Genomic DNA, 14442 nt, shown 5'->3' on the forward strand with positions numbered 1-14442 from the left:
AAATCAAAATAGGCTAGAAAGTAGCTTTCAAATGCATAGTTAAAAATGTAAACCTTAAGATAATCTTTTTGTAGGTATTAAAATCCTTCTTAAAAATATGTAAAATCAACTTCTCAAAAGGAGAATATTTTCTCTTTTGCAGAGCAAGGTTGTTTAGCCATGAAATACATTGAAGTACTGTATCTTCATGAAGGTGGTGACTAAGAGTATGGCACTGCTAAATGAAAAATAAATCAGGCTGTTTTGCATCTTTAGCAAGATAAAAACAGATGTTGGGTACATTTAGTCTTTAACTCAGTAGCTTTCAAAATAAACACACAATATAAATAATTTCCAGACCCCTTATGCATCATGCTTCAGAATCTTTATTGGTAAAGGTGTAAAGCAAGCAAAATGTGTGCATGTTATTGTTGAACTGTTTTTGTCATCTCACTTAAAATTTTAAAGTAGACCTGCTGTCACGGCACATACCTTAAAAGTTTTATTATGAGAGAGAAAAGTCTCAAATGGTTGTTTCATCCTATATTAATTGCACATGTCAATTACTATGTTGGTTTAATATCCCTTAACCTGTATATATTTATAAACAAGTAAGAGTAATGAAAATATTATTTTAAGAGCTGTTCAGCAATTCAAGAGGTGTGTTTTGCTAGCTACAATGTCTGCATGTACAGATCTTCCTACACTCTCAATCAGCAAATATTCTTAATGTGAGTTTGCATAGAATTCAGAATCTACTTCATAGCTGTATCTCCAGAGTATGCTATGCCAGAGACTGCATCCTCTGTTCATTAATGTGAGGATTATTTAAAAGCTGTTGTCTTCTGATTTTTTTAATAACATAACAAAAATATTTTTAAATAAGTGAATATTGACTGTCAAATGTTGTCATTTTTTACTCCTTTTTGGATATTGCTTGAAAGGGTAAAAATACTACTGACAGTTCATACAGCTTGTCTTATAATATGTGCCACTCCCATTTTAGGAGCATGCTGATGATGATACAAGTTCACTGGTCTCTTTTACACTGTAGTGTTCAGTAAAACATCCAAAGACATTTGCTAAAATATAGAGGAGGAGGATTTGGGCTTTAGAGGGGGTGGAATAATAGTATCTCTTAATGAGCCAGCATCTTAAATAGCCACAACAAAGTAGCCTCTAAAATTTCAATATAATATTTATATAGTAACTGTGTGAGTGCAGTGAAAAAAGATGTTGGGCTGGAAAAAAATGGGTCTTGTGTGAATGAAGTATTTTCAAAATTGGTTCTTCTGGAGTGGGGATTTTGTTTTCTGTACAGAACACTGTGTAAAGTCCCTTAAACCTCCCAGAAGCATTTCTGGTTTTCAGTCACTCTTCAACTGAATGCAAACCCTTTCTAAAACATGTATTTTCACAAATTCCAGCAGGTCACTTAATTCTCATTCCTTTTTAAAATTGTGGTGTTTCTTTTTTTTTTTTTGTCTTTCTTCTGTGTATGCATTAGGAAGAGCAATATGTAATGAGTTCCATACATCATCTTCAATTTTTTCTTAACTTAATTTAATGTGCTTTCTATTAGTAGTAATCCAAACAATTAAAATGTTGTAAATTTAGGAACAAGGATCAGTTGGCCATTGGAAGCAGTAATACATGTTAATGTTTGATTAAGTTAATTTTCAAAAACAACTAATTTTGTCATATAAGAATAAAATGCAAGCTTCTAATTGATAGAGAGAAATTGAGAGAGGGAGTGGAGTTTGACTGTAACAGCTTCATTCAACTGAGTAAAACTGATGTACTCCAGATTTATGATGGTGTAATTGAGGATATGTTTTGGCATTGTGCCTTTTAATACATTTCTATCTCAGTTAAGATCAGTAGTTTTCCAGGGGGTTCTTAAAATTTTAAGAATAGCAACTTTGTTTTATCTTTGGGTTTCCAAGTATGTAATCTGTTAGTGTCCCTACCCTTGGCACGTTTCTTTGTACCTCTTCTCTACTCTCCGGATATAGTTTTGCATAGAGAAGAGCTTAGTCAGTACAAACTTTCTCCCTTAAATAGCCAGTATATAAATACTGTTCATAATAGTTTAAATTAGTCTGGTGGCTGCTACTCCTTGGAAGTCAAACTAATACAACAGTGGTATTTAACCTATTGGAAATTGACCTCATGATAGCACCATGATTTTCAAGATGGATCATAATGTGCTTCCTTTTCATTCATAGAGCTGTGGAAACATGAATCTTGTTGTTTGGAGAGAGAGAGAGAGAGAGAGAACAAATACCTCTGTATCAACTGCAGTTGATGGAAACCCTCAAGCTTTGGGGGCAGAAACCACCTTTGAGAAGGGATTTAGGAATAAAGTTTCCATATACACAGGTTAAGGAATAACTGCTTATTGCAGAGTATCTTGCATCCTTCTCTGAAGCATGTGGTATTGGTAATCTTAGACTATGGGTCTAACCTAGTAAGGCAATTTGTGTTCCTAAATCAGGAAAATTGGGGATTCCTCTAACTTTGGCCTAACAGCTCCACAGTCCTGCAGTGTCCTGTCTTCCCCATCAGTGGTTTCCAAATGCTTCTTTTCGCCCCCCACGTCTCATATTCCTTTAAAATCTCAGATACTAGATCCAGATTACATGCAATAATTATATAACTTTTTTTTCTATGATTCATCATGGCAGAAGCATGAAGGAATAAGGGATTGAGAGGTTGGGAGAAGACCTTTGGCTTTCCTCTTTGTGCAAATATTAATGGTTATACACAGCTGAGGCAGAGTGTTAAAAATGTTTGTTTCTGATGTGTTGCAGCTGTCTGCTATGGCAGACCATTAGCACAGATGTAGCAGTTTTCTATTAATGTGGTCTGTAGTGTGTAGACAGCGCTAAAACAGACTGTCACATTATTCTGCATCTGTTTCAGCAGTGAAAGCAAAGATGCTGCATTTTTTTTTAAAGTACTTTTCATGCCTTTCAGTAAATTAGGAACCTACTTTGGAAATCCTGAATGACCAAGCCTACATCAGTTGTACTAGGGCCTTTTAAAAATATTTCCTTAGTGGTTTTCTATATAGTTTACATTTGTAGTTTAAAATAAATAAATCAGCCTCTCAGTATTCTTTGGAAGAAGTTTGCATCAATGAGAATGTAGAAGAGTCTCATGGATGATACCCTGTTCATGGATGCACCCACAAATTACTTGCTTATAGCACTCAGATTTTGCAGACAGTGTTGTATTTGAGGTGGCAGACTGTATGGTAAGAATTTAACACATTAAGTATTTGTAATTTTGCCTTTTTTCCTCATAGAACTACTACCAAATATGAACACTTTAAAATTAGCTTTATTTGTAGAATATGATCATTGGTGATATGCCTAACTCACTGGTTCACGTGCCATAGTAGGGTGGTACATGGGTTGGTGTATCAGAATAAGGATCCATTAAAACTACATTAAAAAAAAACATTAAGGTAGTTTGAGTTTTAGACATGGCACTATGCTGGGTCTTAAAGTTTAGAACCTTTGGCCTAGTGTAAACAATATTTCAAGATGAAATAAGCAATAAATAAGTTTTCTATTTAGCCACAATTAAAGTATTTTTTCTTCATTCTGCTTGAATATATTTGCAAATGGTTTAAGTAGGAGAAATAGTTTATAGCAAGATATAAAGACAAAGTGTTTATTGCTTTAAAGAATTTTGGTTTGGAATTCTGCAGTCATGAAATAGTTATTTTCTGCACTTCATCAATAGATCAAATCTTACAGATGAGCATAAAATGTTTAGCATATTCAAGTATCCCTCTTAGCAACAGCTCATACACAGTATCTTCAACTTGTTTTTAAAATATTACTTGTAGAAGTAAATTTAGACTAATTTTTTTAAAATGAAGGGAATTAGACCATTACTCAATACAATTTCAAGTGTTTTCACTTTGGGGGTTTACTATTGACTTTGATTCAAGGCATTTTTTTTAAATAATGATTGGAGTTTGATTATGAATTGTACAGAAAGGTTTCATAAGTTTTCCTGAAAGTGTTCTCATCTTGCATGTTTCTGTAGCTGTTGCAATACAGTTCATGGCTTGATATTCTCCATCAGTGTAACCAATTATATTCCTTTTGTGCAGGAATATGAAGAAAAAACTGGACGAGCTCACAAGCCACTCTCTCCTAAACAGAATGTGAGGAAAAATCTTGACTTTGAACCCCTCTCCACCACAGCGCTTATTCTAGAAGACAGGCCAGCGTAAGTTCTGCATAGTACCATAGTAGAGGCCTCTTAAACTTAGGATGGAAAAACCTTTCGCACTGTGCATATTTCATGACTATAAATTATTTAAGCAGATGGGTTTAAAAAAAAACAACTTCTAAACTACTGTATAAATGAGTGGCATATTTCTAAGGCAAATTAATAAAATCTACTTTACTGTAAGTTTCAATCTTTTTGTATACAAGAAAATGAACTAATTACTGTCTAACACTGGTGGTAGTGGTGGTAAAAAAAAAAAAAAAAAATTAATTAGCTTACAAGCATGAGCGGCTAAGTAGTTTATCTTTAAGGTAACCCAAGAATAAAAAATTAACAAGCACTTGCTGAAGAATCTGAGGGTAGCAAGGGTAATGTGTCTCTGGCACAGCAGATGTCCATTTTTCATAAATAATGAAGCAGTGTACCAGAGAATGCTTTGTGGTGGGTTCAGTGTCACAGTATGAAGAATGTCAGGCACTTGATACATTGGCTTATCCTTCTCTTATTTTACACACAAGTATTCTTATACAACCAAACCCATATCAGACTTCTTGGAAAGAACTGTATTGTGGTTTGTCTCTTACTTCTACGTATGCTTTTTTTGGAGAATTTATGCTGAATGTCTGGCTTTACTGCATGCAGAAACAGATAAAAGAAAACTAAATCACCATGGCAGGCTGAATTTTAAATAGTCTATTTAAAGTAGCTGTGTGTGCAGTTTAAAGATAAGAGTAAATGAAAACAAAACCTGATGTAGAATAATATATTACATATTTTTCATAAGTGCATTTCCACTGTTTAATGACAGTGAAAATAGCTCATATCAAATTGTCTACTAATATATTGTGTTAGTTACTTAGGGTACATCTATACTACCTGCCGGATCAGCGGGTAGCGTTCGATGTATCGGGGATCAATTTATCGCGTCTCGTCTGGACGCGATAAATTGATCCCTGAATCGATGCCCATACTCCACCTCTGCAGGAGGGGTAAGCGTAGTCAACGGGGGAGCCGCGGCAGTCAAATTGCCACCATGAGGATGGCCAGGTAAGTCGAACTAAGATACTTCGACTTCAGGTACATGAATAGCATAGCTGAAGTTGTGTATCTTAGTTCGAACCCCCCCGCTAGTGTAGTCCAGGCCTTAGCTTATAAAGCTGTCTGGCTGTGGTTGTGCTAAAGCATGTAGTTTTTTTCTTGCACATACAGAACAGTGGTCCAATCTTGTATTAAGTGCTAGGTATATGTGTTCAATTGTAAAATATGTTTGTTAAAGTGACCACTCCTATATAGTATTGGGGCAGGACTGTTCATTCGATTAAAAACAAACTGATGCTCATCCCTCCAGATGCCTGATATAGAGCTATCAACCTAGACAGGGCTTCCAGATCCACTCTTCTGGCCGTTGCATTCTCACCATCAGCAATTGTGGCCCAGGGACCAATGATACCCATTGTGGGGTCTGCCTCCATACCCCGACAGCCCAGCCCATCATCCTTTTTGGGCCCCTGGGCTCCATATTTCTGGGCACCTGAATATGAGGACCCTATTTTCCACACCCAGCAGTGGTTACCACCAGATGGAGAACTACAGTCCCCACAGGAGCAGTGGATGGAGGATTGGCCAGAACTGCTGGTGCTACCAGAGCCACCAGCGTCGCTCTCTTCATCTTGTCCCAATGAGGCAGTATTATCAGCCTTTCCCTCACCCCCAGATAATTTTAAACAGTACCAGGCCCTTCTTGGGAGAATCAGATTCTCTCCAGATTCCACTGAAAGAGGTCTAGGATGCAGCCCACATGCTCCTGAACATCCTCTAGGCTATGGTTCCTTCTAAAGTGGCACCCCCAATTAATGAGGCCATCATGGAACCTGCCAGAGTGAACTGGCACATTGGCATCTGGGCACAGGTGGCAGCAAAGAGGCCTGAGAAATGCCTCTTTATTCTCCCCAAGGGAGCAGAATTCCTGTTTTCAGATCCTAATACCAATTCCCTGGTGGTCCAGGTTGTTATAGAAAGAACTCAGCTACGCCAGTCCAAATCCACTACAGCCAAAAGACGTGACCCCTTTGGAAGGAAGATATTTTTTTGAGCTAGCTTAGCATTCTGAATGGCGAATTACCATGCTTTTGTTGTTCAAGTGTGACTTTTTGAATTACAACAAGCTGTCAGCATTAGAGAACAAACACCCTCAGGATTGCAGGCTTTGGTTCTGGTTATCCTGGTTAACCAGTTACAGAATCTTCCCTCCAGGCATCCCTTGACACAGTGTCATTCCAATGACTACCTCAGTAGTCATGAGACGGACTTTGTGCCTGTAAGCCTTGCGGTTCCCCTGAGGGATCCAAATCACCATGGAGGAATTTTCCTTTGAGGATAGCCACTCTAAGCTACCTACCACTCTCTGGATGTTTATATTTTGCCACCCCTGAAGCAAATACTTCAGGCCTCTTCTCTCTCAATATCGACCACTGCCTTCATCCTTCTCAACAGCAGACGTATGAACCCCCCAAGAAATTAGAAGATGCAGTGAGATAGGCATCCAGCATCACCATCCTTCACTTTGCTACCTCTTCAAAAGTCATTTTTGATGTCCCAGCTGAGGTTCGACAACCAGTCTCCACAATGCCTGCTACCACACCCTGCAGTGACTGCCCGGCCCATTTTCTTCCGATGTGGTGCGCTATTACAGTGGACAAATGGGTCCTGGATGTTGTATCAAATGGCTACCAGCTAGAATCGCTTCTCTCCCAGTTCTCTGACCCATCTCTCTTCAAGGACCTCTCCCATAAGAGGATCCTCAAACAGGAGGTTGACTTCCTCCTTCAGTTGGGGACAATAGAGCCCATACCACTCCGTCATGTAGGAAAGAACTTTTCTTAAAGAACTTTGTTGGCCTTTAATACCCTCCCTCTACTCATGTGACTGATTTATGGCCCTTGATTTGAAAGATGCATATTTTCATTTGGATATTCCCCCTGCTATTACAAGTTTTCTGCTCTTCACAGTGGGCCAAGAGCACTTTCAATGCAAGGTGCTCCTCTTCAGCTTCTTGATGGCCCCAAGGGTGTTTTATGAAAGTTCTTGCAGTGGTAGCCACATTTTTGTAGACAAGGAAGACTGATATTTCCTGGGTGATCGGCTGCTCATGGATCAGTCATGCCAATAGGTACAAGCAACAACCATCACTGCACTCCCAACTATTTCATTCATTAGAACTACAAGTAAATTTAGACAAGTTCATGTTGACACACACACAAACCACAGTATTAATTGGGGTGGAATTCAGTCACAGGAAGGGCTTATTTACCTCACAACCAATTCCTCCCCATGAGGGATCTCATCAACCAGCTTTGTCTTAGCCTTCACTCTTCAGCCCAATCCTTCCTCATCCTTTTAGGCCACATGGCTCTGTGTACCTGTGTCACTCTATTTGCATGACTGCAACTAAAGTGCCTTCAAATCTGGTTATGGACAACCTATGCCCCAAACACCATGTAGTATGTGTGGGGGCCCTCTTTCTTCCTGCAACACTTACAAAGAGACTCATCATGGATGCCTTCCTGCTAGGATACAGAGCACATCTTGATGACAAGACAGCCCAAGGCTCCTGGTCCCCTCAGGATTCCAGACTACATATCAACCTATTCAGGTTTTGAGCTGTTTCGGAATGGCTTGCAGGCTTTGTACCCATCATTCAGTCCATACACATTCGGACAACCACCCATCTATTATATAAACAAGATTACCAAGGAAGTAGAGTTATGGCAAGAAAATTGTACACCAGTGGTTCTCACCACTGCACCAGGAAGGCATCCCCTTAAATGCCTGGGGAAGTAGTAAGCCAGGCACTACATGCTGTGTTGAGAGATCCCAAAACATCACCCCTGCCACCATTGTGGGGAGGGGGGGAGAGATAGCTCAGTGGTTTGAGCATTGGCCTGCTAAACCCAGGGTTGTGAGTTCAATCCTTGAGGGGGCCACTTAGGGATCTGGGGCAAAAATTGGTCCTGCTAGTGAAGGCAGGGGGCTGGACTCTGACCTTTCAAGGTCCCTTCCAGTTCTAGGAGATTGGTATATCTCCTATTATTATTATTATTTTTATTATTATTATAAGGGAAGAGCAAGATTCTCCCCTCTCCACTCCCTTCCCCCAACCCCCCCCCCCCCCCCCCCAAAAAAAACAAACTAGTCCACCTCTGGAATTTTTGCATCAGGCACAAAATCATACACTCAGAAGTATATGCATCTCAGGGGTGATGAATTCCCTGGCAGACAGCCTCAACATGCATTTACACATGGACAAGGTATGGGAATGCCACCCATCCACAGCACATCTTCCAACAATGGTGGCAGGGTGGTGGTGATGTTTTGGGATATCTCAACACAGCATAACAAAGTGCCTGGCTTACTACTTCCCAGGCATCTAAGGGGATGCCTTCCTGGTGCAGTGGTGAGAACCACTGGAGTATGATTTTCTTGCCATAACTCTACTTCCTTGGTAATCGGGTGGAGGGTTACTCAAGCTTTAATCATCCTACTAATACAAAGTTACTGAAGGGTGTCAGAAGGACATTTTCCCCCCTCCAGCTCTGAAACCAGTCCTTGTCTAAATCTGAACTTTGTCTTCTCTGTTCTCATGAGGCCACCATTCAAATCTTTGGCCTTCTATTTCCCCCCACCCTTGTACCTTTCTTTGAAAGTTGCCTTGTTGACAGCAGTTGCCTTTGCTAGAAGGGTTGGGGTCCTTGTGGTGGACTTACCTTGTGAAAAACTGTATATAAGGACAAGATTTCTTTGAAGCTACATCCAGAGTTCATACCTGAAGTGGCCTTCTGAGTTCCACCCTAACCAGACTGTTCACCTTCTAGTGTTTTTACGCTAAGCTTCACCACAGCATGGAGAAGACAAGACTCCGTTCCTTGGACATGCATAGGGCTCCAGCCTTGTACCTGCACAGAACCAGGGCCGCCCAGAGGGGGGGGGCAAGTGGGGCAATTTGCCCCAGGCTCCACAGGGGCCCCCACGAGAATGGCTGAGGCTCCCTCCCTGGCCCCAGCCCGACCCGACCCTGTCTCCACCCCTCTCCCGGAGCCTCAGCGCATCCAGGAGCTTCCCTGGACAGCTGCAGCGTGGCTCTGGCGGGGCCTGAGTCCCTCCCCGCCCAGAGCCGCGTGGTAAGGGGGTGGGGCTGCGAGCTCCGCGCTGAGCGGAGGGAGCTGAGCTCAGCCTGGAGCCCTGCCCCCTTACCACGCAGCTCTGAGCGGGGAGGGGCTCAGGCCCCGCCGGAGCCACGCTGCAGCTGTCCAGGGAAGCTCCTGGATGCGCTGAGGCTCCAGGTGAGGGGGGAGCCAGCGGTAAGAGGCCAGGGCCGGGGGGTGGGGAGGTTGGCTAAGGGGCAGGAAGTCCCGGGGACAGTCAGGGCACAGGGAGGGGGCAGAAGTTTGGGGGGGGGGCGGTCAGGGGACAGGGAATAGGGGGGTTGGATCATGGGCATTCTGGGGGTCTGTGAGGACTCAGCGGGGGGGTGGATAGGCGTAGGGGCAGTCAGGGGACAGAGAGTAGGGGTGGGGTCTCGGGGGGGGGTTAGGGGTAGGGGTCGGTGAAGGGACAAGGAGCAGGATGGGTCGGGGATTCTGAGGGGGGGCGGGGCAAGGCTGTTTGGGGGAGACAGCCTTCCCTACCCTAAAGCTCATTCAGCAGTTTGAGGCTACCAGAAGAGCCAAGTTGTTCGTGTTTCCATTAGGCTACCATCCCTTTCATTTCTCAGATGCCAAATTATAGTCTACATTGAATTTCAGTGCCATAGGGAGATTCATGTCAGGGGAGGGTAGCTTCATTTAAAATTAGTTACTGGGGGAGGGATCACATGAGAAGAGCAATATCCTTCCCAACCCTACCAAGAGAGTCTCCCCCTGCATTCCCTGAGGTAGCCCCCCTCTCCTCCCCTGCATTCCCTGAGGCTTCAGAGGGGTTAATTCAGTGGTTCTCAAACTTTTATACTGGTGACCCCTTTCACATAGCAAACCTCTGAGTGTGCCCCCCCCTTATAAATTAAAGACACTTTAACACTATTCAAATATCAGAGGGGTAGCCGTGTTAGTCTGGATCTGTAAAAGCAGCAGAGAGTCCTGCGGCACCTTATAGACTAACAGACGTATTGGAGCATGAGCTTTCATGGGTGAATACCCACTTCATCGGATGCATGTCATGACGAAAGCTCATGTTCCAATACGTCCAATAGTCTATAAGGTGCCACAGGACTCTTTGCTGCTTTAACACTATTATAAATGCTGGAGGCAAAGCGGGGTTTGAGGTGGAGGCTGACGGCTTGCGACCCCCAGTAATAACCTCGTGACCCCCTGAGGGGTCCTGACCCCCAGTTTGAGAACCCCTGGGTTAATTTAATTTTAGCACCCTGTGTCCATTCACATGCATGTACTATTTTGAGCATTTCAGTTTTCACAACATAGGCTCATCCCAGATTCTGGAACAAGCTCAAATGCTCAGTTCGTGGAGTATGTACATAGTCTATACCAGGGGTAGGCAACCTATGGCACGTGTGCCAAAAGTGCATGCGAGCTGATTTTCAGTGGCACTCACACTGCCCGGGTCCTAGCCACCGGTCTGGGGAGATCTGCATTTTAATTTAATTTTACATGAAGCTTCTTAAAGATTTGAAAAACTTTATTTACTTTACATACAACAATAGTTTAGTTATATATTATAGACTTATAGAAAGAGACCTTTTTAAAAACATTAAAATGTATTACTGGCACGTGAAACCTTAAATCAGAGTGAATAAATGAAGACTTGGCACGCCACTTCTGAAAGGTTGCCGACCCCTGATCTATACTAAAGACAAACTCACAGTAACCGTCTCCAGTTTGTGAGGGGCCCCATGGAGCCAGTCTCTAGGAAACAGATAAATGCATGGAGGTTAAGTCCATTAATGGCTATTAGCCAGGATGAGTAAGGAATGGTGTCCCTAGCCTCTGTTTGTCAGAGGGTGGAGATGGATGGCAGGAGAGAGATAATTTGATCATTACCTGTTAAGTTTACTCCCTCTGGGGCACTTGGCATTGGCCACTGTCGGTAGACAGGATACTGGGATGGATGGACCTTTGGTTTGACCCAGTATGGCTGTTCTTATGTTCTAACCTAAATGAACCCAAAGTTATGGAGACGGATGAGAGTCAAGGAAGCCAGCAGAGTATCAGAAACCTGGAAAAATCTCTGACTGGATGGGCTCAGGCATTTGGTCACAAGCTGAGGTGGTTCAAAATTTTTTGATTTTTTTTAAGCAGATTTTTTTATTGTTTCTTTAAACAATCAAACAGCAAGCAGCAAATATTTGGCCACACACTTCTGAAACCCCAAACCATATTCAGGTTTTGGCAGACTAATTTCAGCTTTTCAATTAAAAAAACTACAGCAAATTTTGAAGGAAAGCAGACGTTGTCCATGATTTTTTTTTCTGCTTTTTAAAAACCCCTAGTTTTCGATCCAGAAAAAGTTTTGACGGAAAATATTTGTCCAACCCTTTTAATGAGCTTTAGTGCCTTTTAGAACTAGCTGATGCTGAGAACCAGTGATACCTTGTAAAGAAGTTTTCTCAAAATTGGGTTTGTGCCTAGATGCAGAAGGTTTATTTTTCCCAGGGCCGCCCGTGGGTGCGGAGCAAGTGGGGCAATTTGCACTGGGCCCCATAGGGGCCCACACGAGAATATAGTATTATATAGCATTGCAATTTTTTTTTATGGAAAGGGCCCCCGAAATTGCTTTGCCCCAGGCCCCCTGAGTCCTCTGAGCAGCCCTGCACAGAACAGCACCCGTTCAGAAGTCCCCAAGGGTGTTTGTGGCTATTGCTGAAAGAATGAAGGGGAAAGTATTTTTTCCCCACGAAGACTCTCTAAAAGGATTTTCTCCTGCATCATCCTTTGCTATGATCATATGAAAGCCCCTTCTCCTCAAACCATCAGGGCCCATTCTGTGAGCATCCCAGTGGCTTTTAGTAGCCTCCATACAGGGAATCATCCTTTCGGAAATATACAGAGAAGCTACTTGTGGATCGATATGCACCTTCACGCGGAATTATGCTCTGGTCCAAGGTTTGTCTGGGGGCATCTCCTTTGGTTCAGTGATCCTCCTCATTATGGTACTATTACCTGGGGTTCCCTAAACCCAGAACGCTTGGTAATTTTACTCTCTGCAAGGCGGTGTTAGGAAATAAATCAATGGAGATCCAGCGCCTCCATCTGCTAGATGGTTGGCATAAATCGCACAAAATCAAGTGCTTTCACTGAAAGCCTTTACTTTTAGTCTCCTGCACTCTCACAGGAATGCCTGCACTCAAAGCTGCTGCTTTATTTAGTGTCAAGCACATACAAGTACAATACGTTATAGAGCACTCCCAAACAATAGTTACCCATGGTCCGAAGGGGTCTTGGATGGTCAAATGACAAGGTTCACGTGGTCAGCTATCTGCCTATCACTGGGGATTCCAAGACACAGGGTACACTTGAGAGTTGCAGTGCTGGTGACGGCTTTCCAGCACTGCAATTAGTAACTGTCCACACCTGCAGGGCACATCCAGCGCTGCAACTCCGTGGCTGCAGCCCTGGCCATACACCTGTGTCTGCTTGGGGTGTAACGAGTGCAGCGCTGGTGCTGCATCGCTGCTCGTGAAGTGTGGCCACACACCAGCGCTGTTATTGGCCTCCAGGGTATTAGGAGATATCCCAGAATGCTTTTAACTAGATTACTCCCTTTGTTTTGTTATGCTGCCTCTCTTTGTTTTGTTGTGAACTCGGGGCTCCGGGAGCTGCTTATCTAAAAAACAAACACAGCTCCTGTTTGCCGTGATCAATCTGTAACTGACTGAACAATCAAATGAGATGAACCCACTACCTTGCTGTGAATGAGGCAGGCAGGGGGATGAGTGTTTGCTTGACGAGAGAAACAGCGGGGGCAGGGGTGAGAAAGGGAGTCCGTTGGAGCAGCTGCTTATCTGGTCTGCAGGCTGTTTGCAGTTAAGAGTAAGGGGTCGGGAAAATTTTCTGATTTTGCAAGGCAGGGAGCTGATACAGTGTCGGCTCCAAAAATCCTCTCTCTCTCCCCCCCCACTCCAATCCCTATCACACTGCACCCCAACCCCCTCTTTTGAAAAGCACGTTGCTGCCACTTGAACGCTGGGATAGCTGCCCATAATGCATCACTCCCAACAGTGCTGCAAATGTGGCCACACTGCAGTGCTGGTAGCTGTGAGTGTGGCCACACACCAGCGCTTTCCCTACGCAGCTGTACGATCAGCGCTGTAACTCCCAGTGCTGCAACTCTCAAGTGTAGCCATACCCACATTCAGATAGTCAAATCCAGATTCCCCAGACCTGTCTATCCCCTTTGTTAGTAACTGCTACAGTTACATCAACATGTCAAAGAAAAACAATTAAGCATTTTTAAGCTTAGTTAGCTGTGTTTTTGCAGAATCTGCAGTCTCATGAGTCCTGACACACACAAACCAGAAGTCACATATAGAGAGACTGTTTTTCACAGATGCTTACCCCAGCATATCAGGAAGGGTACAGAGTTAGACTCACTGCTTGTGATTGCTGCTCCCTCCCTCCTAACTTTGCCTTAGTTAAGCTAAGTTCCTACAAAAGGCCTTACAGATGTTTTTGGCAATGAGCAAAATAATTGATATTCCAGTAGTGGCAGTGGCCTAGGCATTCTGCTGTGTTGTCTGCCGTTGTCTCCCCTGACAGTACAGCATACTTCCTTGCTTCCCCTTCCTCAAAGAGCACAGCCTGGGGGTCATCTGTATTCCCCTTCCAAGGGCCTACTTCAGGGAGTATGGAAGTTGAAGAAGAAAAGCTCTTAAAAATGTAAACTTGCTATTAATGTTTTCTTTGGATCCCTCTACTTTTAACACCCTCAGAAGACACAAACCTTAATCATGGCACATGTTGTATGGCTAATACCTGATTCAGTGAATGCTGTGTACTCCCTATCTTCCCTGTTTTCCCTTTTAACCATTATGCAACTTATAGAGCTACAGCTTCACCTGTAAGAAAGCAAGTCATTAAGAAGACAGGAAGTGACTTATGTAGAATAACCTACTACCTTTGTAGTTTCATATATGTGGTTAAAGATACATGGTTGCATGAAAACTCATCGTACCCATTTCTATAACAACCTTGACTCTTAGCCACA

General features: G+C 43.0%; 1 protein-coding gene across 7 annotated transcripts in view; it reads left to right on the forward strand.

Annotated features, from left to right (window-relative positions):
- The window catches only part of TBC1D14 (TBC1 domain family member 14), a 98756-nt gene that overhangs the window by 51301 nt on the left and 33013 nt on the right, over positions 1–14442 (forward strand). For all 7 annotated transcript variants that reach the window (XM_045018565.1, XM_045018564.1, XM_045018563.1 and 4 more), the window contains one exon: positions 4109–4227. In XM_045018565.1, the coding sequence (XP_044874500.1) occupies positions 4109–4227 (119 nt within the window). The remainder of the gene's footprint in view (positions 1–4108; positions 4228–14442) is intronic.

This window comes from Mauremys mutica, chromosome 5 (assembly GCF_020497125.1).
Source record: "Mauremys mutica isolate MM-2020 ecotype Southern chromosome 5, ASM2049712v1, whole genome shotgun sequence".
Taxonomy (NCBI): domain Eukaryota; kingdom Metazoa; phylum Chordata; order Testudines; family Geoemydidae; genus Mauremys; species Mauremys mutica.